General features: G+C 46.7%; 2 protein-coding genes across 2 annotated transcripts in view; both read left to right on the plus strand.

Moving 5' to 3' along the window:
* The window catches only part of LOC146252470 (ERC protein 2-like), a 135,315-nt gene extending 124,515 nt beyond the window's left edge, over positions 1–10,800 (plus strand). The window contains exon 18 of the mRNA XM_084679053.1: positions 9,601–10,800. The gene's annotated coding sequence lies outside the window, so the exon portion shown is untranslated. The remainder of the gene's footprint in view (positions 1–9,600) is intronic.
* A 1,825-nt stretch (positions 10,801–12,625) lies between these two features.
* Positions 12,626–24,915, plus strand: wnt5a (wingless-type MMTV integration site family, member 5a). The gene is made up of 5 exons (XM_084679426.1): positions 12,626–13,629; positions 16,506–16,666; positions 18,256–18,503; positions 21,418–21,710; positions 22,655–24,915. Exons 2-5 carry the CDS (start codon positions 16,518–16,520, stop codon positions 23,111–23,113), a joined length of 1,149 nt encoding a protein of 382 aa, XP_084535552.1. The 5' UTR covers positions 12,626–13,629; positions 16,506–16,517; the 3' UTR covers positions 23,114–24,915.
* The last annotated feature ends 812 nt before the right edge of the window (positions 24,916–25,727 follow it).

The following is a 25,727-nucleotide window of genomic DNA, read 5'->3' on the forward strand; positions in this document are numbered from 1 at the left end:
CCAGAGTGTTCCACTGTGTGTTAGGAACACTTCCAGAGAGGGCCCACGGTTCCACTTCAGGTTCTCTGAAGGTTCAGGGCAGCTCAAAAGGTCCGGAAGGAGAGGTCCCCTCCCCCCCCCCACCCACAGCCCCCTACATGTTCCTCTCCTGTACCCTGAGGTGCTTTAGGGGGAACCCCACACACACCCCATCTTAAACATTCCTCTTCCCCATTTACCCTCTGCCCCCAAAATGCCGGTGGGTGATCGAACCCCATAGTTTGGCTTGGCCCAGCTACCACACACACACACACACACACACACATACTCTCACATACACACACTCACGGGCGTACACACAGACATACATATCGAATTAAGCATTGTGGCTGAACTAGGAATGCACTGACACTTGAAACTGGATTAAGTCGTCATTGAGGTTTCTGCCCTGTATGTATTTCATTACTGGATGTGAGAGTGAGGTGTGTGTGTGTGTGTGTGTGTGTGGGGGGGGGGGGGGGGTGGAGGCTCTTTGAATTTGATCTCAGAAAGAAAGATTTCAAGTACTGAAGTGTTTGTATTGGGGAACGTTTTTTCTGTGCTGCTTGTTACAAATCGGCGGTTGAATAATGCATTCAAACGCACACACACACACCTACATTTAGTGTGTATATCAAACCCATAACCTTTGCTGTGTGAGCTGTCTGTCTAAGGCTGACCGATACTCTGCTATCTCCTCCTCTCTAATACTAACAGTCCCGACTATATCATAAATACACACACACGCACACACACACACACATCGTGCCATGCGACCTCTGCTCTGTGCGGGGGAGCTCTGCTGGATGGGTGAGAGAGCTGGGAGAGGAGCTTGGCTTGGGGTGTGTATTAAGTGTGTGTCCTGGGGCCAAATGACCTGTGCATGGAGGAGTCCAGGCAGGCAGTGTTGATGATTGGCTCTTCCTGAAGCCAGAGATTTCCTATTAATGACACACTCAACCACACACATAAATGCAGACACCTGCGCATACACTAAGTCATACATTCCCCAACTAACTGCATTTCATACCTGTAATGCACAGTAGCATACATGTCTATGGAATTCTACTCCTGTTTTTGGAGTGATGAGAGATCTGTATCTGCTCTACCTTAAATCCACATATACGTTCTTGCAAGGAAACACTTAAACTCGGTCCAGTGTGTGTGTGTGTGTGTGTGTGTGTGTGTGTGTGTGTGTGTGTGTGTGTGTGGGTGTTCTGTGTGCGCCCTCGTGTCACCCTGTGATGTAGGGGTCCTGTATGATACAAGCTGCACGCAGGTGAGTTAACTCTCCTGTACTCTCCCCCAGTGTCAAGACACTACCAGGCTGTTTTTCCTCCAGAGTAGATTGAGATCTTCAGGATCAAATGTATTTTCTTAACTGGTTCAAATGATCCTAAATAGATTTGAGATGAAATGTAAATATAGGTCTACCCCCCCCCCCCGCCCCTACACTAAACCATACTCCAAACTCTCCTTCCATCTTGCACACACAGCCAAACACACACCCCAACATTAGAGCCCTCCTTCAGTGTCCATCTACCTCCATTTGTATTGGGCACCCCTCCAAACGTTCCCATTGCTACGGCCCAGATGAAGCTAAATAATCAATGTTTGCGGAGCTCCATTCAGAGAGGGATTTATAGTATGTGAAGCAGGAGGAGATTTTCTGGTGGGTATCGTGGGTGTGTGTGTGTGCTATGAAGGGGAAGGGAAAAGGAGGGATCAGGGATGTGAGGACAGAGGAATAGGGTGGGAAGAAGAGAGACTAGGCTAGGGGCAGAGAGACCTCTCAGGAGAGAGACCGATCAGGAGAGAGACAGGTCAGGGAGAGACAGGTCAGGAGAGAGACAGGTCAGGAACTAAAGAGACAGGTCAGGGGGAGGGATGTACTCATCTTGAGAAGACATCAGGGGAGGGGAAGGGAGGGGAGGGGAGGGGAGAGGAGAGGAGAGATTATAGTAGAGTAGAGGAGAGGAGGAGAAGAGAGGAGAGGAGGAGAGGGGAGGGGAGATTAGAGGAGAGGAGAGGGGAGATTAAAGGAAAGGAGGAGAGCGGAGGGGAGGGGAAGAGGGGAGAGGAGAAGAGAGGAGGGAAAGGAGGGAAAGGAAAGGAAGAGAGGGGAGGGGAGGAGAGGGGAGGAGTCAACGACACCATAGAAACAATGGAAAGTCTTCAGAATGAATGAAAGGAGGGGTTCACCTTCTCATTCCTGCATTGCAGAGAGAGAGAGAGAGAGAAGCGCGAGAGACAGTGAGAGAAGTGAGAGAGGAGTGAGAAGAGAACCAGTCATGCTGAATGAATCATGTCTAGAGAACAGAGTGCTTGGCATCGCGTTGTGTAGGACAGCCAGCAGATTAGACGGGTGGGCGTCCAGAGAAGACCTGTTTCATCCTGGGTTTTAACGGTTCCAGGAACGAGGCCTTGACTCCAGTCTGGTTCATCTCTCCTCTGGAAACTCAGATTCCTTCTATATGAAATATGAATATGAATTATGACATCATGTCAGGCAGAACTGCTTCCCTTTACTCCATGTGTGACCACTCTGAGAGCTGGCTCAGTGTCTGTGTGTGTATGTGCGTGTTTGTGTGTGCGCACATGTGTGTGTGCGCACATGTGTGTGTGCACATGTGTGTGTGTGTGTGTGTGTATATGGTATGTCAATGTGTGTATGGTATGTCTTAAATGCATATCATTTTCCATGTGTACGTTTGCATATTTCTCCCATGTGTGCCTGTGTGTATGTAGCTGGCATCTTCAAAGAAAAACACAAACCTCCATCCCCCCATCCATCCCTCTCCCCTGACCCCCATGAGAGCGCACCTTAGCTGGGATTGCATCGTACCGGAACCCTCCCTCGTCTCTCTCCAGACTCTGGATGATGGGGGTGAGAGACTCTGTTGGCTGTTACCGTGTCAGTCCAGCCTGGTCTCTTATCGGCCCATCAGACTACCCTCAGATTCTCTTTCCAGATGGGGGTGAGATAGTCCCTCGGAGGCCCGGACCCCCACAGACCCCCAGAGCACGGAGGCCTCCCTGATCTCCTACCTGATGGAGGGTGCTTTAATGTGGGCTCAGGTTTCACCCGTCTCCCCTGCTCTGATGGGCCCTGCGCTGGTGTCAGGATGCAGGCACGTTCGGGGCTTTGGCCTGCTTCTCTACTTCCCTGGGTTGGGGGTTTAGCTCAGGGTCACCATCACTGTGCCGGTATACAGGCTGGAGATGCAAGATCTCCCTGGTGATAAATAGGTTCAGAACTGTGCTACACACACACACACACACACACACACACACATGGTCTCCTCTCATGCAAACCCACTTTCCCGTCTCTGTCTCAGACACACGTACAGACCAACATTACACACACACACACAGACACACACAAGCACATAGACACGCACACGCGCAGCTGGTCCAAAGCAGGGCTCTGGACATTCCCCTCAATAACATAAACACTGCCACTCATAGTGAGCTTGTGTGAGAGAGGAGGGAAACAGACAGAGGTAGATAGAAGGAGAGAAAGAGAGAGAGAGGGATTGGAAGAGAGAGGAGGAAAAGAGAGAGAGAGAGAGACAGAGAGAGAGAGGGAGATCAGCAGAAACTGGGAAGGAGAGCAAAGCAATGAAGAATAGTGGAGGGAGCTGTTCTGAATGTACAGTATGAGCAGTCATGAAGCGAGACACAAAGGTGATCAGAAGAGAGGGAGGGAGGAGGGAGAGAGGCCCTGAAAGAGAGAGAGAGAAAATTCCAGACACCTTGTATTGTTGGTGCTCAAACCTGTACTTAAGACTTGCATGAACATTATACACTTTTATGAACATATTTTCTTTTTTGCCCGGAGCGCAGAAAGTGATGAATGAAAATCCAACACCTTTTCCTGCCAACAGGACTGTTCCTCCTCTCTCTGAAGTGATTGTGTGTGTCTGTTTCTGTGTCGATATGTGCAAGTGTGTGTGTATCTGACTGTGTATATATTGGACTTGTGTGTGTGTGCGTGTTTTGCATGTGAGTGCTTGTGTGTGTGTGTGTGTGTGTGTGTGTGTGTGTGTGTGTAAATGTCAAACAACCTGTACCTCAGTAAGAAGTGGGAGAGCTGTAGATTCCATCCGTATCAGTTGTACGTTGGCACACCTTGGCTCAACACTCTCCAACTGAAACCCCTCTACCATCCCTCAGAGAGAGAGAGAAAGAGCTGTGGGGGGGTGAGAGCGAGAAAGTGAGAGCAGGACAGGAGAAATCCAAAGCGTTTCAAATTAGAACACAGTTCCCCATGCACCCTTCACAACATAGACTCTCCATAACTACTTCCTGTTTTTAATTTTATACATTTGATGTTCTTTCTATCAACTGTCAACCCCACCTAGTGGTGTGTTTACAGAACAGCTGTTTGTTAATGAGGCAATGTGTGTGTGTTCTAAGCCACTCTAGGCCTGAATTAAAGCAATCCATCCAGGGAAAGGTAATAGCTCAGTGGATCGAGCAAGAGGTCTTGTGTTAAAATCCTCCTCTGTGCGTTAGCTTAGGAGAAAATCATATGCTGAATAAAATACATTATTATAAGTACCATGTGCATTGGTAGTGTATGTGGTGTTAGTGCAGGTTACTATGCACCCATGCACTTGTTAGCTGGGTGACCCAGTCAGCTACACCCTGGCCTGCCTGGGTGACTAGCCCCAGTCAGCTCCCCCCTGGCCTGGCTGGGTGACCAGCCCCAGTCAGCTACACCCTGGCCTGGCTGGGTGAGTAGCCCCAGTCAACTACACCCTGGTCTGGCTGGGTGACTAGCCCCAGTCAGCTACACCCTGGCCTGGCTGGGTGACCAGCCCCAGTCAGCTACGCCCTGGCCTGGCTGGGTCACCAGCCCCAGTCAGCTATACCCTGGCCTGGCTGGGTGACTAGCCCAAGTCAGCTCCACCCATTCAGTTCCTATCTGCTAGCTTTCGTTCACCTACTGGGTGTTTGCTTAGATAAAGGAAATTATGTAATTTGCCTGCAATTAATTGTTTTCCTTCTCTCTTCCTCTCTCTCTCTCTCTTTTTCTCTGTCTCTCTCTGTCTCTCTACTCTGATCTCTCTCTTCAAATGAAAGCCAGCGATGGTTTCAATTTGCGATGAGCCACACCCTGGTCCAACTCCCTCAGTAATCGTCATGGACAAACAGGCGAAAGCCATTGAGGCCTGTCAATTAGTTTAGTCTTAATTGTTGCATTTTTTTCTCACTCCGTCCGACATCAAAGGGGGCACTGGCTGAGAGGTGGGGAGGGGGAGGGACTGGAACATCAGCGCAGGGGGCTTTAGGGCCAGGGTAGCAGGGTGCAGCGTGGGGTGAGGAGGAGGGGGTTGAGGGGGGCGGGGGGAGGAGAGGAGGAGGGGGTGAAGAGGGAGGAGGGAGCCGGGTATGTGAGGGGGTGGGCAGGGAGAGGAGAAGCTGGCATTTTGCTCTCTAATTCCAGCCGTCCTGGAGGCCTGGAGCGCTGAGAAGGGCCTCACTGTTGCTCTCCGGATCAGCCAGGTATTGCTTACATAAAAAGCAAGTGAAAACAGCTGTAGGGATAATTAGCTTGATTCTCCATTACATGCCATGAGGGCCAATAACTAAAAAATGGAGTTTTGTTTGGGTTAGAACTGCAGCCCCAACCAGGAGGAAGTTGTAAAAGTCAGGTGGAAAAAAAGAGAGAGAGAAGAGAAAGAGAGAGGGGGAAGAAAGAGAGAGCTCTTGAAGCAATTGTTCCACGGGAGATGTTGCCTTCCTGTGAGTCCTGATGGAGACCATATTTTCGTCAGAGTTTTTTAAAAGGCCATCACTCCACTGTGCGTGTGTGTGTTTGTTAAGCGGTGTGTTGTTCAGGGTGGACATCTCATAGAGCAACTCTGACTTTGATCAAAACGCTCTGCTCCTGACCTGGTTGTTGTTCGAGCAGCCTAAAATAATTTTGTGAACTACTTCACACTGGCTTGTTTCCTAAGGTGAAAATATATTTTGCTTGCAAGTGCAAGCAAGTGACAATTTATGACAATTACGTGGGATTTACATGTTTACCAACAATTCCTCCAGGACTTCAACTTTGAGTGACAAAGCCGATAGGTGTTTTTTTGAAAAAGACCAAAGGATTTGTTGCATTACTTTTCTGCACTTCAAGTCATATTTTATGAGACAGGTAATATAACAGGTAACAATCTTTTACTCTAACCTGTCTTTCTAAAGCTGACTAAAGTCCTGACGAAGATGTTCAAAAAGCAACTGTAACTTTTTCCCACCCGTAAAATAAACCTTAAGTGAGTATCCTAACTCAAAGTTTTTGGGGGGGATTTCTTTCTGTTTAAAAATAAAATACCTGTTGAGAGTCCACTCAGTTGTCAACTTGTCTCCTCCCACGTTTTCCATCCAAGATGTCTACCCTTCTTTCAGAAAATGGCTTATTTTACATCTCCCCGCTCGGAGAGTAAGGGGAAAACTTTGTACCGCTAATTTAATCAAAACATTTTTTTCCCCATTTTATTCAACAGCATAAGAACAAGAGTGGTAGGATAATTGGTAGTGAAAGAGTAGAGTTATTCCATAGGTGGTCCTAAATCTGGCAGGATCCTTTTTTACAAGCAGTTTACATTAGTACCACTTAAAGACGAAAAAGGATGGCAGGCTAACCTGCTGTACCCACACAGCACCTTCTGACTGGGTCAACTGATGATACCTGAGACAGGCAGGGACACAGGCAGGGAGACAGGCAGGGAGACAGGCAGGGACACAGGCAGGGACACAGGCAGGGAGACAGGCAGGGAGACAGGCAGGGAGACAGGTAGATGGGCCGGCTGACAGGCTGGCTGGCTGGCAGGCAGAAAGGCAGACAGACAGACAGAAGCCATGTTTTGGCTGACCAAAACATTGTCTGGATCAAAACATGAAGTGTGATGTATCAGACGTTGTTCCTGAGAGAGAGAGAGAGAGAGAGAGAGAGAGAGAGAGAGAGATAGAGAGAGAGAGAGATAGAGAGAGAGAGAGAGAGAGAGAGAGAGACACAGAGAGACACAGAGAGGCAGAGAGAGACACAGAGAGACACAGAGAGGCAGAGAGAGACACAGAGAGACAGAGAGACAGAGACACAGAGAGGCAGAGAGAGACAGAGAGACAGAGAGACAGAGAGAGAGAGAGAGAGAGAGAGAGAGAGAGAGAGAGAGAGAGAGAGAGAGAGAGAGAGAGAGAGACAGAGAGAGAGAGACAGAGAGAGAGAGACAGAGAGAGAGAGAGCTGGAGGGAGAAAAAAGAATGGGAGAGAGGAGGAAGGAATAAATGAGAAGCAAAATAACTGGAATTAAGATTGGGGGATGATGAAGATGAAGATAAATTGCATCTATTTCGTCCGTCTGAGGAGGATAAACGTTAGCTAATGTATTTTAATTTGTCTTCATATTTTGATAAGACTCTGATAAGAATGCATAGGGAGCAGATACATTTGATGTTCTGTGATGCCTATTATTCACAAAGCTGCTGTATTACGTGAGAATGCAAGATTCTTTTTCAGGATGTGGGAGGGTGTGTGTGTGAGAGAGAGAGAGTATGTGTGTGTCTGTCGCTGTTTATCTGAGGATTACAGAGTACTTCACAGTTGGAAAGGCCAATTACGTCATCTCCCAACTTAAAGCTCAGTTCTAGCTATAGTAGTGTTCTACCAGGAGAGTAGCTGTTTCCTGCAATGGCCTGTTTGAGCACTCATCAGTGTATACTGACATAGTCAATGTTTTTTTATACATAGATATATATTTTATGTGCTTCTGGAAAATATTCTTGTCCAACTAAGTGTTTCTAGTCAAGTAGAATCCCTGTGTGTCAGCCTTGTTAAAATAAATCCCGGTTCATGTCACTATGTTGTATTAGCGATTGGACAGTATGTCAATCGCCACATGTCTAAAAGCTTCTTCTCGGCGCTTGTTACAGTAGATAAGTGATGAAGAGACACAGGCGCTAATTGCTATCATACTATGCTATCACCTTTCTACAGCAGATAGACTGCAGACATGAACCTTTCCAGACCTTCACATATGCAAAAGATAAAACATGCTTACAGTCATTCACACACTCTCACACTCTCACACACACCTACAAACCCCTCACACACATTTCCTGTGTTGACTTGTGAAATAAACACGGGGAAGATAATCACACGCATGTACACGACCGCAAACACACCACACTTCATAAACATTCATACGGAGACACGCACGCAGACACACACGCGCGCTACGTCTGGTCACCCAGGCGTTGCGTGGGACCATGCGGTCTGAATGCTGCTGTTGTGCCTTGGTAGTGAGGTGCTGACAGAGAAGAAAGAGGAGCAGTCTTCAGTCCCATCCATAGGCAGGGTCAGTCTCCCATTATGACCTGGCAGGGGCCCTATTTGTTGATTCTTTGGGCCCCAAAATCATTAATTAAAGTGCAGACGACGGCGAGGTAACTCGAGAGGCGTCCGACACACACGCACACACACACACACACATGCACACAAATGTACACACACACACACACACACACATAGATTGTGACAGGCAGCCCCCACTGACACACTCACACGCGGGCATGAACTGACATGCACATGCACACACACACTGTTGCATAACAAATGATGGCACTTGGTTTAATTGCTGTGGCTGTTTATTTCTTTCTGACTGTAATGGATGGTGCTCCTTGCCCCAGCAGCCAATGGGAAGCCAGGCAGGGGAACAGGAAGTGAGCGACCAGCCCTCCAGACCTGGGTGAATTCCACCAGATTCCACACAAAGAACTGTTACCTTCGCACGGTGGCTATGTTTGAGCCAAAGTGCTCTCTCCTCTGTCTCTATCAGAATCCCTTCGCTTTTTCTCCCCCCATCTACTTGACCAGTAGATACAACCACCATCTTTCATCATCTCCCTCTCTCTCCGTCTCTCTCTCTCTTCCCCGTCCCACAAACACACAGTTGTGTTTGACTTCTTGTCTGTGACCCCCCCCAAGTGACTGATGATAACGCAGCCAGTGATTGGTGGGTATTTCGAGACCTGTTTGCTCAGCCAATGAGGCGCCCAGTTCTCACTGGACATACATCATTGTTTTTTTCAACTCAACCCACAAGAAAAAAGGAGTGAGTTTGTTGGCGACTTTGCCACAGCCTAAATAACAGACACATTCCAATAGAGTTTGTTACAAATGAGCACTTGATGTTTGGGCTGGTGCCAGATTCATTTAAGGCATTCTTAGGGAGCTCTGGAGATTTGCCAGATCGCTGGTGGGACAGAACAGTAGAGTTGGAAGGAAGAAAACCCCAAACACACTTCTCCAGAGCAGACCACTTTCTGATCCTTTTTCTGTTACACTGCAGTGTCAGAGTCTTACCTGTAAGAAGCCAGAAGTCTGTGTGTGTGTGTGTGTGTGTGTGTGTGTGTTACCTGTAATGAGCCAGTCGCTGATGTTTCACTCAGGCCACTGGAGGTGCATTGACAGACAATCTACTGTACCTTCAAACCTGTGTGAATGTGTGTGTGTGTGTGTTCTCATCCATCTGTGTGTTCCATCTCTCACACTAATATTTGTCTCTATTTTTCTGTCGGCAGCTGCTGAGGAGCCAGGCAGAGAGTTGACCCAGAGCATCTCACACACACACAAACACACCACACAACGCGGACCGGATCGTCAAGATCAGGGGAGTTTCTCGGCATTTCAACAAGGCGGACTGCTACAGCTCCCTCCAGTATCCCGCATCACTGCGGCGTCTACACAGAGCAGTGCAACCACAGGGTTCACCACAGTGTGATCAACTGCAACGCACTATGACCGGGTCTTGTTTACTTAGCGATAGCCACCTAGCATTAGCATTAGTGCTGATTAGGCTATCTCAACAACATGGACCTCGAAATCGACAGAGACCTTCTTCCATGTATCGTGCCAAAAGAGCAGACTCTTTCAGACGAGATGCGATGATGTAGTGGTGGTGGGGGGGGGGCTCTTTGCTGTGGAGAGAGGGGGAGGTGGTGATCACTATGTGGAGCGAATACTGAGATCTGATTGACCTATTGTACTATGGCCTGGTCTGGTCTGGCCTTTGTCTGGTCTGGTCTGGCCCAGAATGCAGCAGATCCAGGACAAGTCTACACCCCCCCTCCACCGCTGAACCTTAACCACACAGACCCTGGATCAGCTTTTATACATTGTTTCAGAACCTCCCCTCAGAGGAATACCCTCTCTTCCATTCATACTATGTTTCCTTCGCTGTCCTTTTGCCCTTCTGTACTCTGTTTTAATGATGTGTATCACGTTTTGGTTCTGTTTTTCTACTTCCACAACATTTCTGAGTGCTTTTTTTTTCTTCTTTTTCTTTTCTGGCTTGCGCCATGCCACTTGTGCATGTTTGGGGTGTATTCCATGTGATGTGTTATTTGGTTCTTGAATAATGCATGTGTTTATACAACTTTGTTTGGTTGACCGTGTGTGTAAACTGTGACTAAGACTTAAGTTGAAGTGAAGAACATTTTTTTCTTTTTCTCTCCCTCTGGATGATTTCCAGCATCCAGATCAATAGTGAGGTTTGATGGTGTATTTTTCTAGCGTTCGACTTATTCCAACTCTCCACTCCCTAAAAAGATCAAGAAGTGTGTCTTGTCCAGTTGTTAGTGTGTGTGAATGTGTACGTGCTTGGGATGTTAGAGCTGAAGGTGGCACTATACTCAATCATTGCTCTTAAATCCTTCTACAGTATTCTGCAGTAATCAACCAGTTTCTGTTCTTTGAATAAAAGTTTGTTTTTTTCTCACTGACCAGAACTCTTTTCTTTTGACTTTCGCCAGTAGTTAGCACTAAGATAACGTCTGTATTGGGAATCGTTTCTTCAAGAAGTACTGATGCTAAGCTAAGGACAGCTGTGGGCAGAATCTGTGATTAACTGTCTTTGCGAGAGTTTGGACGAAAAATGTTCCCACTTTGCATGGTCCCCTCTAGTCTAGCTCTCTCTCTTTTTCTTTCTATCTCTCTCTCCTCTCTCTCTCTCCCTTTCTCATAAACTCAGCCAGATGTTGCCCAGTGTTCCTGGGGGGATGGATGGAGGGAGGAAGGGGGAAAGGGAGGAGGGAGGGAAGGAGGGAGAGAGTGAGAGCATGCAGAGGTAGAAGGAGAAGAGGTGGGTCTCTGCTCAGTAATGCGACAGGGCATGTTTTAGTAGCACTGTAACCCAGTCAGCTCCCATCTAGCCACCGGCCCTAACCATGCTGGGCTGTCCAGAGCTGTCCAGAGCTGTCCAGAGCTGACCAGAGCTGTCCAGAGCTGTCCAGAGCTGTCCAGAGCTGTCCAGAGCTGTCCAGAGCTGTCCAGAGCTGACCAGAGCTGACCAGAGCTGTCCAGCGTCCCACATCCCACACTGAACTGCAGAGACTGGCTGCATATCCCACGCTGACACTGCATTGAACACAACATGCTATCTTTACACAGACACACCCACTGCTCACAACATTGCAGATATCTGCATGCCTTTGATTTATATATATAAACTAAATGAATGCGTTTATGCAGTGTTCTACTCATTGCAATGTAAATGGACTGCACATACAACATTAGAAAGGTGCTAAGTAACAGCCAGTGGTTATAATGTGGATGGGATAGGCATGAGGTTTATTTCTAACCGTTTTAAACTTGTAAATACGCATCAACTTTTAAACACACAAGCATGCACATTGGCAAATAAATCTGCAAGCATGCATGCACATGTAAACACACACAACTCTATTACTCTCTTTCACTCACTCACACACACACACACACACACACAGCTTGAGCAAGCCTTTATTTGGGCAGGCTGCCAGACATTCAGGTGACCAGGCATAAATTATGTGTTTTGTTCCTGAACTTGGTTGCATTTGGAAGTTGTCTTTAATTATGTGCCTGTTTTTTTTCCCCAATGTCTTTTTCCTGAACGGATTGGAATCAAAATGGATTTGACATATAGTTCTGACTGGTGGACACATTGTACGGAGCAATTAATAATGGTTTGCTGCCCTTTCTCCCTCTCCTGAGAAAGAATGTTTGAAGTCTTGAGACCGACAACAATGACAGACACAAACTCGGAACACCCTACCCTTATCCATTGCCGAACATGTTCACTTCCAATGTTCTGCGATAACGTCCATGTTCTCAGATAAAATAATAGTTATTGTAATGACCATAATGCTTATACATACAGGCCTTCACATGATGAGAGCAGTCTGTATAAGCAAACAGTGTCGACCTGCTTGTCTTGATTTTACTGGGAGGTAACTCGATCTCCTGCGCCTGAAAATCCTAACTCGGCTCTGGCACGGATAGGGTAATAGCCCCGGGTGCTTTATAAGTTTATTTTAGGTAATAGAGACGCTTGTTTTGTTACAGCGCGTTCTGCCCTTTTCTCTTTCTCTTCTTACTCCCGCCTTCTTTTTTATTTTACAATTTCACCTACACACAAATTTCTCGTCTGTGCTACTCCGGTCTGCATTCTTTGCTTCTGAAAGTTTGGTGAAGAAAAAAAAATTACTTTGGGAGAAAATGTTGGGCGCATGCGCCATCTAGAAGTTTTGCGCCGCGCATCAGTGGTGCGGTTTGCTAGTTTGAGAAGAGGAGGCGACGAGGCAGGTGACAGGGGGAAAAGGAGTCCGCACCACTTCTCTGCACTTCAACACACAGACGCGGGCTGAGAAAAGGGTAGGCTCCAAGCTCCTCTAAAGACGCCGATCTTCACTCGCCGACCCATCTCTCATGCGCGCACACCTCAACTCGTCGTTTGGAGATACACCTTCACGAGCGAGTTTGGAGAGTATTTTCGATCGTTTTCAATTCACCCTTTTTTTCCGCTAAGTACAGATTTTTACGATTTTTCATTGTAGGATTTTCATTGTAGGATTGCGGATTTGGCCGAGTTGGAATTCATGCAGAATGGAGGATGAGTTAAGAAACTCCCGTTTGTGGCGAGGACCCCACTGTGAATGTGTCCGCAGGTAGAAGCGCTCTGAAGTGAAGGTGTCAACGGTTGGATCTAATCTCTCTGCACGCTTTTTGTTCGTTTACTTGTTTGACACATTTCTACATCTCTGTTGCCTTTACACTTTGAATGGGAACTTCGGAGAAAAAGTAGGCCACTAGCCTTGAGAAAACCGGCAAAAGTTTACTGCTGACGTTTTTTGCCAGAGGCATCAAGTTTCCTGTGAATGTTTTATTTGTCATTAAGTGTTTCCGCTAAATCACGCCCACGTTTGTTAAAGGCACTAATTATTCCGATTGCTTTTGGACATTGTAAATAGCAGCCTGCTCTCTTCACAAGCTGTCCTCTCTCCAGCCTCGCGCAAGGAGCGCGTTCACTGATTACCTATCGCCCATGCAAGTCTACCAACACCAAGCCCCATCAGCTGCAGGGCCATTGTCATCATCACCGTTATTCAACTTAAACCGGACACTTTACCGTCCAGCTCGATCCCGGTAGTACTCTTTGGATAGTACTACAAGACCCGTGGCCTGCTCCAGGAAAGAAAATAGACTTAAATTCACCAGGGACTGCATTGGAATTATTCAGGTGATTATCATCTCCAAAAGTGGATTATTGTTCCAGTCGCGCACTCTTCACCTAGGTGAGTATGAGGGGGTCAAAAGCAGTTTTAAAAATACCACATAATACGTAGAATGGCTATATCTTGATGTTAAATGCATAAAAATAACTTGTTCATTAATAACATTTTCCCGTTATTTCGTTCGATAAAGGAATTAGGGTCCGTTAAGAACATTGGAGGCTATTTGCTTAGTCATTATGTTCATTCATTTCAATACAGCCCTTTGCGCATTGTCAAACGAGAACCATATGTTTTAATTTGTAATGCTTGCAAAGTTTTCACAATGTTGCTCTCTCTGTCTTGGCCTGCTAGCTAGAGTCTACTTTGCCTCTTGTCTGCAACAAAGCGTAGTAGCTGGCTCCCTCTTCTGGCAAAGTAAGCTACCTCCGCGACCATTCATAATTTAAGTGATTGGAATGTAGTTCGTTGATTTAATGTTATAGCCTACAACGGAACATTTTAGCCGCGTAGGTTCATTGTTGCCCATGTCAACGTTGCCGTCGGAAAGCGTGCGTGACAACTAATATTTTTCCAATGGAGATCCCCTATTTCTTTTTTGGCATAATGAACATGCGCAAGCAATTATCATGCAATTTATTCTTAAAATAAACACAATGTTTTAAAACTTATAGGTTTAGAAATATTCTGATACCCTCTAAAACATAGGCTATGCGTTGTTGTTAACTGATAAAAATAAATAAAAAATCTAAAAACTGGCTTGAAATTAATAGCCTATATTTTCTAAAATGGTTTTATTGGTTCCTATTATTTCCATCCATGTAAACTATAGCAGCAATTATGCAACCCATATGACCCGTATTGGATAGGCTTTATATAAATGTATATCTATGAATTGTGCAATTAACCAAGTGGGCCGCCTAGTTCTTAAATGCTTTTAATCGGATCAAATCATATTTCTTCATTAACCTATGGAGTAGCATATTGCGTATACAATTTCGTTCATTTAAAATTTAAAGCACGCCGTAGTTGGAAAGATGGTTGACTTTTGAACAATTGTCTGATCATTTGATACATTTATATAGGAAACCGATAGATCACGTCGCCTGGTTTTGCAGGTTTAAGGATTCACAGCCCAGACATCCTCATTTGCCACTTTTAGCCAACCCTAAATGAAGTAAAGGCCTCGCGGAGAGTTTTTCCGTGCCACAACGAAGGGGCCCTCTGGATCTCCGTAGGTGTCTACAATAGCCTACAGAACTTTGCCTACGACAATTCCGGTTTATAGAGGTTTCGCATATTCTGTAAGTAATAAAACTACCACTGAGAATTGCTTCCCACATAGAAGAAAATTGACATTCACATTTTATGTCAGTTTAATGCACGGCGCGCGGTAACCAACAGACCATCGTCTTTTTATTGGCCTAATGGAAGAAAAGGAAAGACAAGGGAACTTAGCCCACAGTGAGGCTGTGCGCAAACTGAAAGCACATGGTTGTGTGTGCGCGTGCGTGTTCGCATGTGTGTGTTGTTGGGTGAGTGATGGTGAACTTGGCCTCGTCTATAATGAGTATTAAGCAAGCCTGGTCTCGACGACTCAACTCTGGAAAATATACAGCGTGACAAATCACCCCGCTCGTAATGCCTATGGCCCCGAACTCAGTGTCTGGCAGTTTGTGCCCATCTTTGGAAAATTGAAGACAAATGATTTTAACTTATTGTAGTCGGCTGTCGTAGGCCTACATTAATTATAATAAATTAGGCTATAATATGCAATTAACTTGTATTCCGTTGTATAGGCCTAGTGCAAACCACCGATACGCTGTTATTCTTTTACATGTAAACCTTTGAACTTTCTAATATGACGAGACCATACATTTTATAGGTTTGAAAGTAATTGTCTAAAAAGTAAGGTAGGCTATTTTGGAGCATTCAGGCCTACTGTTACTTTGATGTGGAAGGCCCTAAAGGAGTTTTCCAAGTTATTTTTTTAAACTAAAGGTAGATTTTGAAAAAACGAAATTAAACGTTATGAAATATTGCACAACATGGTCTAGTAAGTGCTGTTGGTTTTGTTAGCCTACACACGTAAGATTTTTTTGTTGTTGTTGCAAGAAATAAACCAAAATACATGTCCGTTATTATAATGAAGGCAACTGAAATAATAGTGAGCTGATAACAAACGAATGAAAAAATGTGACTGGTTTCTTTTAGCCAGTTACGCGGAGGAATCGGATCGAACCAACGTTGTCCATTATTGGGTAATTGTGTTTTAAATCGTTTCTATACACCAACGTGAGGAGACGCCAAAATAATTCAGCAGCTGACTAATATTTACATTTTGCTTCACGCGTGCCTACGAATGTGAGGTAGGCTAATGGCAAAATTCCTTAATTGTAAAGTCCAATCTAAAAACACAAATTAAATCAGAAAAATATTTGTTTATACCAAATGAAGAAGTTCTTCCGTGTAGGATACCAATTTATCTTTCAAAAGACGTCAGCGTCCTTTCTTTCGCTCTTTCTTTCGCTCGTTTGCTCTCTCTCTCGAGCTTTAAGTGCAGCTAAATAGAAGAATGCCACCTTTGAGTAAAAGGAATCTTGGCTGGAGGAATGCCCACATGTGTTTGAAGGCCATAGTATTGTCCCTGGTCCCTCATGTATCTGTCCGATGCGATACACACATTGCCTTCATGATTGTCTCTCTCCCTCTCTCTCTTACACACACACAGGCACAGACGCACACACACACACGTTTACTCACACACACCCAAACACACCCCTGCACAGAGAGAGTCATATTATATACGTTTCAGATACGGTGTCCTTTGTGATATACGTTTTCATAAATCCCCCCCTCCCCCCACACACACACACACACACACTCTCTCCTCTCCGGTCGGATGCCCTCTGACAGCTGCTAATGTTTCCGTCTCCCAGATCGACTCCAGGATGTATCCCAGGCTGGGCTGTGTGTGTCGGCCCCGGGCGCTGCGGGCCTGGTGGCCCTCAGGCGGGGTGCTGGACTCCAGACACTGTGTCTTTGCCCTCACGCTCCTGACGCTGCTCATGCAGGTCGTGGTGGAGGCTAACTCCTGGTGGTACGTATTCTCCATTCCCTGCGGTGTGTGTGTGTGTGTGTGTGTAGCTTAGTAAACTGGCTTGATTTCGTTGGGTGTGGGTGTTTGTGTGGCTTTGGAGCACTGATAGTTGTGTAGGTGTGTGTGTGTGTGTGTGTGTGTGTGTGCAGTATGTGTGAGGCTGTGTGTTTCTAAGGAGTCGACCGTACGTTGCCCACATACAAATGAAAAACGGGTCTGGTGGCCTCAAAGAAATCTTATCTTTATTTATTTATTTATTTATTTTTTGTCCCAATCTTTCCAAACTCGATGGCTTGTCCATGCCCTCTGTCTTTCTTGTTCAAACCATAAAGTGAGTTCATCGCTCTGTGCGTGCCTGAACAGTCTGCCGTTCAACTCCACCGCACACAAAACCATGTAACATGCTGACCGGAGCACACAAGCTCTTTAGATAGAGCGCTTTTTCCTCCTGTTTTATTTTCCCATGTATTGCCAAACCAAAATGATGAATATTATATAAAACGTAGAATGTCGTGGTTTTTGAGTACACATCCAACTGTTAAACTATGTAGGAGTGTGTGTGTGTGTGTGTATAGCACACGTCCTGTTGCTATTAGGAGAAAAATCTAAATTTGAACATGCAGCTTGGAGACAAACGGAGTACATTTGATACAGGAGCGTGCTGTTTACAGGTCTCCATAGAAACACAGAGAAAATCAGATCAGATCCCATTTGTGTGTGTGGGTTCCCTATACAGCCTTTTAATTAGCCAGCAGCAGAGGTTACCGGAAAGTTGGAATGGTTCTTTTTTTTTTTTTTATGTTTTAACTTTAATAGGAATCGACTGATATTGCTGAAAAACCCAACATTGACTAGAGTGGACAGGAACTTGTTAGGATCTAATCTTAAGAATCCTTTAAAATTACAGCTAACAACAATAAGAAGATGTATATTGCAATCTTGTGTGTGTGTGTGTGTGCGCAGGTCTCTGCATCTCCTCCTGTGGGTGACACGCAGGTGCGAATGATTTGAGTGTGTCAGGGTTGATTGGGGCCGGTAAGGTGTGTGTGTTCTCTGAACCCCCCCCCCCCCCCAACCCCCTCCTCTGGGTGGCTCGTTTCCCCAGTAGATCAGGTTACGGTGGGGGGCTAATTGTCCTGCTCTCGAGGGCTCGGGTCGTTTAGCGGGTGGGGGGGTCTTGGAGATGGGCTGCTGTAATTGTCCCCCTGGCTCCAATCCAAACGCTTGTGCCTTCTGTCTGGTTACCCTCCTCTCCTGACCTGTCCACCAAGCAACAGAGAACACATACTTCGGTGTGTGTGTGCTTATAAGTCCGTGTGCACACGTGTGTATGAGAAAGAGGGAGGAAACGGGGGGGGAAGGGGGGGAAGGGGTCATCTCCACCACACTAACAGTCCTGTCTCTCTCTCTCCTCCTCTCTCCCTCTCTCCCTCCCTCTCTCCGTCTCTCTCTCCTTCCCTCTCTCTCCCTCTCTCCCTCCCTCTCTCCCTCCCTCTCTCTGTCTCTCTCTCTCTCCTTCCCTCTCTCTCTCTCCCTCCCTCTCTCTCCCCCCTCTCCCTCTCTCCCCTGTGTGTGTCTGCTGTGTGCAGGTCTCTGGCCATGAATCCCCTCCTGATCCCAGAGGCCTACATCATTGGCGCCCAGCCCCTGTGCAGCCAGCTGCTGGGCCTGTCGCAGGGCCAGAAGAAGCTGTGCCAGCTCTACCAGGACCACATGCAGTACATTGGCGAGGGCGCCAAGACGGGCATCCGGGAATGCCAGTTCCAGTTCCGCCACCGCAGGTGGAACTGCAGCACTGTGGACAACTCCTCTGTCTTTGGCAGGGTGATGCAGATAGGTAAGAGAGGGGACACGCGCGCACGCACGCACACACACGCATACTGAAATGTTCAATCACCAACTACAGGACATGAATTCACATGTACCAATGTCTCTCTCCATTCCACATTCCCACACGCACACACTCTTAAGTATAGCCATATCATTCTGGACTACGGCGATGACACTGCTCCTAAGTGCTCTAATACCCCCTTTCCACCAACATGACCTAGTTCTGCTTCTGAGATGTTGCTAGCGCTGTTTCACAGCAGTGGAAGAATCCAGCGACTTGTTTTGTTTGTCGTTTACTTGTTCAACGTTTCTGTCGAGCCCCGCGGTAGCCATCTCTCGTTAGGTTAGTTGAAATGCAATGGGATTTCCTCCGAGGACTAGCCTGGATACCAGCCCAACTTATCCCCACCCACAAAAAAATGTGGTCGGGAAGTTGGGTCTTGGGGGGCACGTTTGGGGAAAAACTATGTCCAAATAGGAGCTGTTCGGACCAATCAAATTATCAGGGCGGGCTTTATACGATGATGGACAGATGATCAACAGTAACGTACACAACAACGTCACCAAAGAGCGCTTGGGTTGAATTCGGTGTGAATTTGGTTGGTCCCGATAATCCTGGGCCCCAGCCCCTGATGGAAGTGGAACGATTCTAGACCAGCTGTGACTCGGTGCGGCTCTGGAACCCGTTTCCCTGGCCGGGGAGCTGGTTCTTTTTGCTGTCGGAACATGATGATTTGAGATTGGGCTTCGGTTTCCGAACAGGCCCTCAAACCACCATGGTGGACGATGCGTTTAAGAGTGTAACCAAACCTGGGTGCGCATGGCTAGTGGCGCGGTTCTCTATCTCTGACTAGGCATGCATCTGTCTCTCCTCCTTTCTTCCCCCGATGTGTCCTAGTTAGTATAAATGGGGGATCAGATAGGGTAGGGGAGAGGAGAAATGGGTGAGCTCCACAGATAAATCTCTTGTGGCTTCAGGCTGAGCAAACAGCTCCTGACTCCCACTGCAGGGAGGAGCAACATTGCCCCTTCGATGTATAGAAGATTGACTAACACTCACTCGCACACACACACACGCCCAGGCACCAAGTCAACCGTTTATTTATAGGAAATGGGATTGTGGTACATGCAGCCCAATACATCTCCTTGTCACAGAACACGAGGGAGAGGGAGAGGGAAGGAAAGTATTTGTTTGTGTGTGAAGGGAGCTATTTGTGCATTGTTCTTGCTTAGCATTTAACATGCTTTGCAATGGCTATGACTTTACCACAGGCATCCTTGTAAAGGTTAAGTCTAATGGCATTTAGCCGTAATTACTTTCTAATTCAATTAGATGGAGGGGCTTTGATCCTGGCAAGGTATTTGGAGAAGTAAGATTTTGAATGAATAAGCAACCTTAAACACTGTGAAAAAAGTGTTTGTGCATGTGGGTGTGGGTGTTTTTGCATACGTCAGTTGGAAGAACCTTCCAGCTGAGTTTGTCTTGGTATCCATGGCTCCTCTGTGCTCATATGGATCAGTCTTCATAGAAACCCCATCATCATCAGCTCTCCTCCTCTCCCTCCATCATCTCCCACCATCGCTCCTATCTCAGCGCCTCGCTGGGCCAAGTAAACATGTCCTCCCCCTGTCTGAGCTGCTGCTGCTGCTGCTGCTGATTTAGGGCTGACGTCCATGGGAGGGGAGCGGCCTCTCGTTCCCTGCCCGCCTCAGCAGGCCCTAGGGTGGGGTGGACGAGGCGGCCGGCTGGGGGGGAGAGGGGAGGCTCCTGGAGGTTGGAGCCAGGGCTGCTCTAGGTAGGAGTGAGGCCGTCCAGGGGAGATGACAGCTTGTCTGTCGACAGTTCCGCTATTAGGCCAATCTCCTCCGCCGGGTTTGAAGTTGTACAAAACTAATAACCTTTTTCCCCCCTTGGCCGACCCTGCTGTCACCCAGGTTTCCCATCTGGACAGGATTCCTTCACTTACTTTGTCTCTCTCTCTCTTTCCCTCTATCTTTCACTCTCTCTCTCGCTTTTTCTCTGTCTTTCTCTCTCTCTTACACACTTTCTTGTCCCCGCTCTCCTTTTCCCTCTATCTATGCATCTCCTTTTTTCCCTTCCTCTCTCTTGTTCTCTTTCTCTCACTATCACTCTAGCTCTCTCCCTCTTTTGCTCTCCCTCTTTCTTCCTCTGCCTCTTTATCGCTCTTTCGCATTCCCTCCCTCTTTCATGTTCTCCTTCATTCCCTCTCACTCTCTCTTTCCCTCACACTCTCTCTTTCCCTCACACTCTCTCTTTCCCTCACACTCTCTCTCTCTTTCCACCTTTAGATCTCTCTGTCTTCACGTCTCTCTTTACCTCTGTAGTTTTCAGTCTCTGCTATAGTCATCAGGACGTGGGGCGCTGGGCCAGTAGGTATATGGGCCATGGGCTTTATTTAGTATCGGCCCTGCTCTTGTACGAGAGCACAGAGACTTGTACTCCACTGTCCCCTCTTCGTCCTTCAGCATTCAATCACTCCATCTCTGTTTTCCTCTCCGTGCCCACGCACGCGCGCACACACACACACACACTGTGTCCTGTGAGAATTGTGCTGTGGAGAAGCTGATACTGAAAGAGCGGAGAGAGAGAGAGAGTTCTTTCCGTTTGGAGTTGAGCTGCTGTGATTCCGAGCGACCACAGGAGGGCGCTGTGATCTTTCTGGCCCGCTCCCAAGACTGCCACCACGCGTCTGGCTGGAGACTGGGAGCTGAGCACCCTGGGGGAGGCCTTAGATTGTCTTCATTCATGCTTACCTGGCGCAATAAAGTATCTACAGTCTGCACCACTGACTACCTGTGCTGTCAGTTCACTGTGATGCACAGCACTTGTCGAAGTTTTGAAACGTCTCCTTTATTTACTGATATACCCCCTTTGTGTGTTTGTGTGTTTCCGAGTACAGGAAGCCGAGAGACGGCGTTCACCTATGCCATCAGCGCGGCAGGGGTGGTGAACGCGGTTAGCCGCGCCTGCAGAGAGGGGGAGCTCTCCAGCTGTGGCTGCAGCCGCGCGGCGCGCCCCAAGGACCTGCCGCGCGATTGGCTGTGGGGCGGCTGCGGCGACAACCTCATGTACGGCTACAGGTTCTCCAAGGAGTTTGTGGACGCGCGGGAGAGGGAGAAGAGCTTCCCCAAAGGCTCGTACGAAAGCTCCAGGCTGCAGATGAACATCCACAACAACGAGGCCGGGAGGAGGGTGAGGCCTGGCACACACACACCCATGCAACCATGCACGCACGCACACACACACACACACACACAAACACATAAACCTGTATGTTTCTATTGTTTCACTGTCTTTGGACAGTGAGAGGACAGGCAGAGAGAGAGAGACCCGGAGACATGGAGAGAAAATGACTAAAAATGACTACATGTAAATGGAGAGAGATTCAGAGAGGGAGAGAGACAGAGATAGGGTGGGAGAGAGACAGAGATAGGGAGGGAGAGAGACAGTGAGGGACACAGAAAGAGTTAGACACTTTGAGGGGGAGCGAGAGAATCCAGGTCAATCAGATGAGTGTTCTATCAGTTCCTCATCTGGCTAACAGCTCAGTCTGGTCTCTCCTTCACAAGGCTTTGATCTCTCTCGAGATGGAATCATGACGGCTGGGGTTTGTAGTCCTTTCCAAACGCCTTGAAACCAATTCAAAGGGAATGTGCTGCCAGAGGAAGGCTGCTATGACTTGGTCTCATCCCAGTCAGTCAGAGAGACAGGGCTTTGTGTTCAAGCAACGACCAGGGATATGGACAACATCATGTGGTATCTTCCTCATGAGTTACTGGTTTTGAATATGCCCTCATCCATGCTTGGACACACACACACACTCCCACACAAACACACTTACTACACACAAACCAAGACCAGAGATGAAAAGTGACGAAGTACAAAGATTTTTCGGAGAACTTTTACTTTCACTCCTTACATTTTTTTACACAAATATCTGTACTTCTACTTCAGTGAAGGATGTGTGTACTTTCTCTCTGACAGAGACACAGAGACAGGAAGCCTTACGAGTCATGTCATCATTTTAGCGTTTTCCTTTTTAGAGAGAGACCTCGTCATTAGCATCCTGTTCCATGTTCCAACCTTGTACTGTATTCCAGTAGCTGTTGGTTGTAACCCCCCGTGTGTGTCCCCAGACTGTGTCGGACCTGGCCCACGTCTCCTGTAAGTGTCACGGCGTGTCGGGCTCCTGCAGCCTGAAGACCTGCTGGCTCCAGCTGGCCGACTTCCGCAAGGTGGGCGACGCCCTCAAGGAGAAGTACGACAGCGCCGCCTCCATGAAGCTCAACTCGCGAGGCAAGCTGGTCCAGCAGCACAGCAAGTTCAACGCCCCCACCAGCAACGACCTGGTCTACATCGACAGCAGCCCAGACTACTGCCTGGCCGACCAGAGCACCGGCTCCCTGGGCACCGTGGGCCGGCTCTGCAACAAGACCTCTGAGGGGATGGATGGGTGTGAGCTAATGTGCTGTGGGCGGGGCTACGACCAGTACAAGGCCCAGATAGTGGAGAGATGTCACTGTAAGTTCCACTGGTGCTGCTACGTCAAGTGCAAGCGCTGCACCAAAACTGTGGACCAGTTTGTCTGCAAGTGAGGAGCGCTCGCACATGTGTGTGTGTGTGTGCGCGCACGTGTTTCCGCAAGAGGAGGATTCCATGGTGTCAAAGAGAAAGAATGAGAGAGAGAGAACGAAAGGAAGACAAAAACTATATAAATTATATTTATAGAGTTAAACAATTATACCGTTGCAAGAGACTGACACTTTTGTTTTAGTTGCAAAAAAATATTCTTACGTCTTCGGAAACTGAGAAATATCGTGAAATATTTATTTTCTTGAGTTCATTTTTATTTTTTTGCCCAATCATGACAAACTTATTTGAACCCTTATTGCTTTAACCTGTCTGCAAACAATTGGCAGGTTAGGTTTCTAGTCCAACACATCCCATCAGGCATTTGGCACGTCGTCACCATGACTGTGAAATAGGACTACTCATCCTTTTTCATACAAATAGTTTGATTTTGTATCTGATATCAAGCACCAACACAAGATGATGACGACACTGAGATGACATGTAAATATTCCACTGCATTGATCTCTCTAGTCATGAATCCACAGGCTCGGTACCAAGCCTAACCCCATCCTCTCAGCCCTTTCTGCGTTCTGCTCCAGCTGTGTGGGGGAGGCTGGAGGGGAGAGGGGGAGAAGGGGAGAGGGCATTATTGGGAGCGGGGTCAGAGCGCCCCCCATCCTGTGTAAGCTATCAGATCTAGTTGAAGATGCTTGAGCTAGCCCTCCAGCAAATGCACTTTGAACCAGAGGCCTTAACCCAGACTGGATGTCCAGTAGTTTAAACTCAGTACATCTTCAGTAATATACCATATTATAGTTTACCTTAGTTTCCATATTACTGCAGATATTCACATAACATATATGATACTTACATGGTTTGAATATATATGGGCAATTTTGTGGTTGCGCAATGGTGAAATACTCATTTTTCTGTGTATATAGTATGTCTAACCAACCAATCATTAAATTGTGTGTATTTATTTTCTTTTATTCAGATCCTCTTTTAAAGCTTTTAGGACAAAAATGACAGCAACAAATCCACCTCAGTTTGTCTTTTGGACGTTCTCCAAATCACTTCTTCTGATTCACTTTCACTCTAATTAGGGCTTCTCTGTACACTGTGTTCTTAAAGGGAAAGACACCTTCTGTTTTATCACAGATGTTCATCAAAGTTGTCACTTTTTTCTTTTTTTTCCTTTTTTTTTCTTCACTTGCATTTCACATTTGTTAGAATCGTTTCCACATTGCTAAATACCACTCAGTTACTGCTCACTGTCCCTGTGATTCTTGTTAACACACATTAACCAATCCAACCTGTATATTTATAACGTTCTCGAATTAAGTGAGGTTTGCTAAACAAAATGACTTATAGCTGTTCTTTTGTTGCTTTATGAAATTGGATTCATTGCTCTACTTTGTCTCAATAAATATCCAAACAATAAACCAGCACACTGGTGTTTAACTTTTCATGAACATATTTTATTCTGGGTACAATTCTGTTGAACTCTACTTCTGACATTTTGTTTTATATTCCTGTGTATATACATATCCCCTTGCCTTAATAGCCTAATGAATACTGTTTACATCTCCCATCGCAGAGAGACAAACTGACTTCCTTCTTTATGTTTGTACAGAAAAGATTTAGCAAAGATGTCTGTATAAGTTTAATACTCATTCTCTTTTTTTAAAATTTAGACATGCTTCAAAACGCCTACATGTCAATTAATAAACATATCCTGGAATCTGCCAGGTGGGATTGTCAAGTCACAAGAGTGATTAGTTTAAAAATAACTGAATTATTTAATATAAACTTTGTTTAACTCCAATTCCTTTTCTGAAGTTCAGTTCCTTTGTACAGCAGCCTAGCATGGCTTAACAATTCAGTGCGGGTTGACCGACAGCGGGATGGGGATTGCTGGGAAATGTAGTTAATCTGTTGAGCATGTGGCTGTAGTGTATAAGAGTGCTCTTTAACATGGCTAACCCCAGCTCCTCCACTTGAATCCATGCCACAGAGCGGGCCAGCGTGGGCTCATTCATCAGCATGTATATGAGGCTGATGTGAAGGGGGATATACACAGAGGAGAGGGAGGACACAGCCTGCAGCAGACTCCTGTCGGTCCTGAAGGGTGGTTGAGAGACAGAGAGAGAGAGAGAGAGAGAGAGAGGGAGAGAGTGTGTGTTTCAGATAACTTTCCAAACATGGCCTGGTTTGGGCTGGGAAAGGGAGGATGGAGAGATACCAACAACAAAAAAACGATTTAAGTAGGAGAAGGGATATCAAAAAATAAAGAAGTCATTGGAAGGAATGAAGAGAATGGTCGGGAGAGGACAGGAGAGAGGGAAAAGGAGAAAGGCGAGAATCTAACATGGTGATAACTTGAGAACACGGAAGAGAGGAGAAGAAGGGATGAGGACGGAGGGTGAGAGGAGGATAGGAGCCAAGGTTGAGTTCACGGCCACAGGAACTGGAGCAGTTGACGTTGCACCATAACAACATAAACGTCCCTGACACTGACTAATATTTACACTGGTAAGATGATCCAGACTTTGGGAGCACATCCCATATGTGACCCTGTGAATTGGACCCCTGTGAGTGTATGTGTGTGTGTGTGTGTGTGTGTGTGTGTAAATGTGT

Source organism: Hypomesus nipponensis, chromosome 18, assembly GCF_054491055.1.
Source record: "Hypomesus nipponensis isolate SF chromosome 18, ASM5449105v1, whole genome shotgun sequence".
Taxonomy (NCBI): Eukaryota; Metazoa; Chordata; class Actinopteri; order Osmeriformes; family Osmeridae; genus Hypomesus; species Hypomesus nipponensis.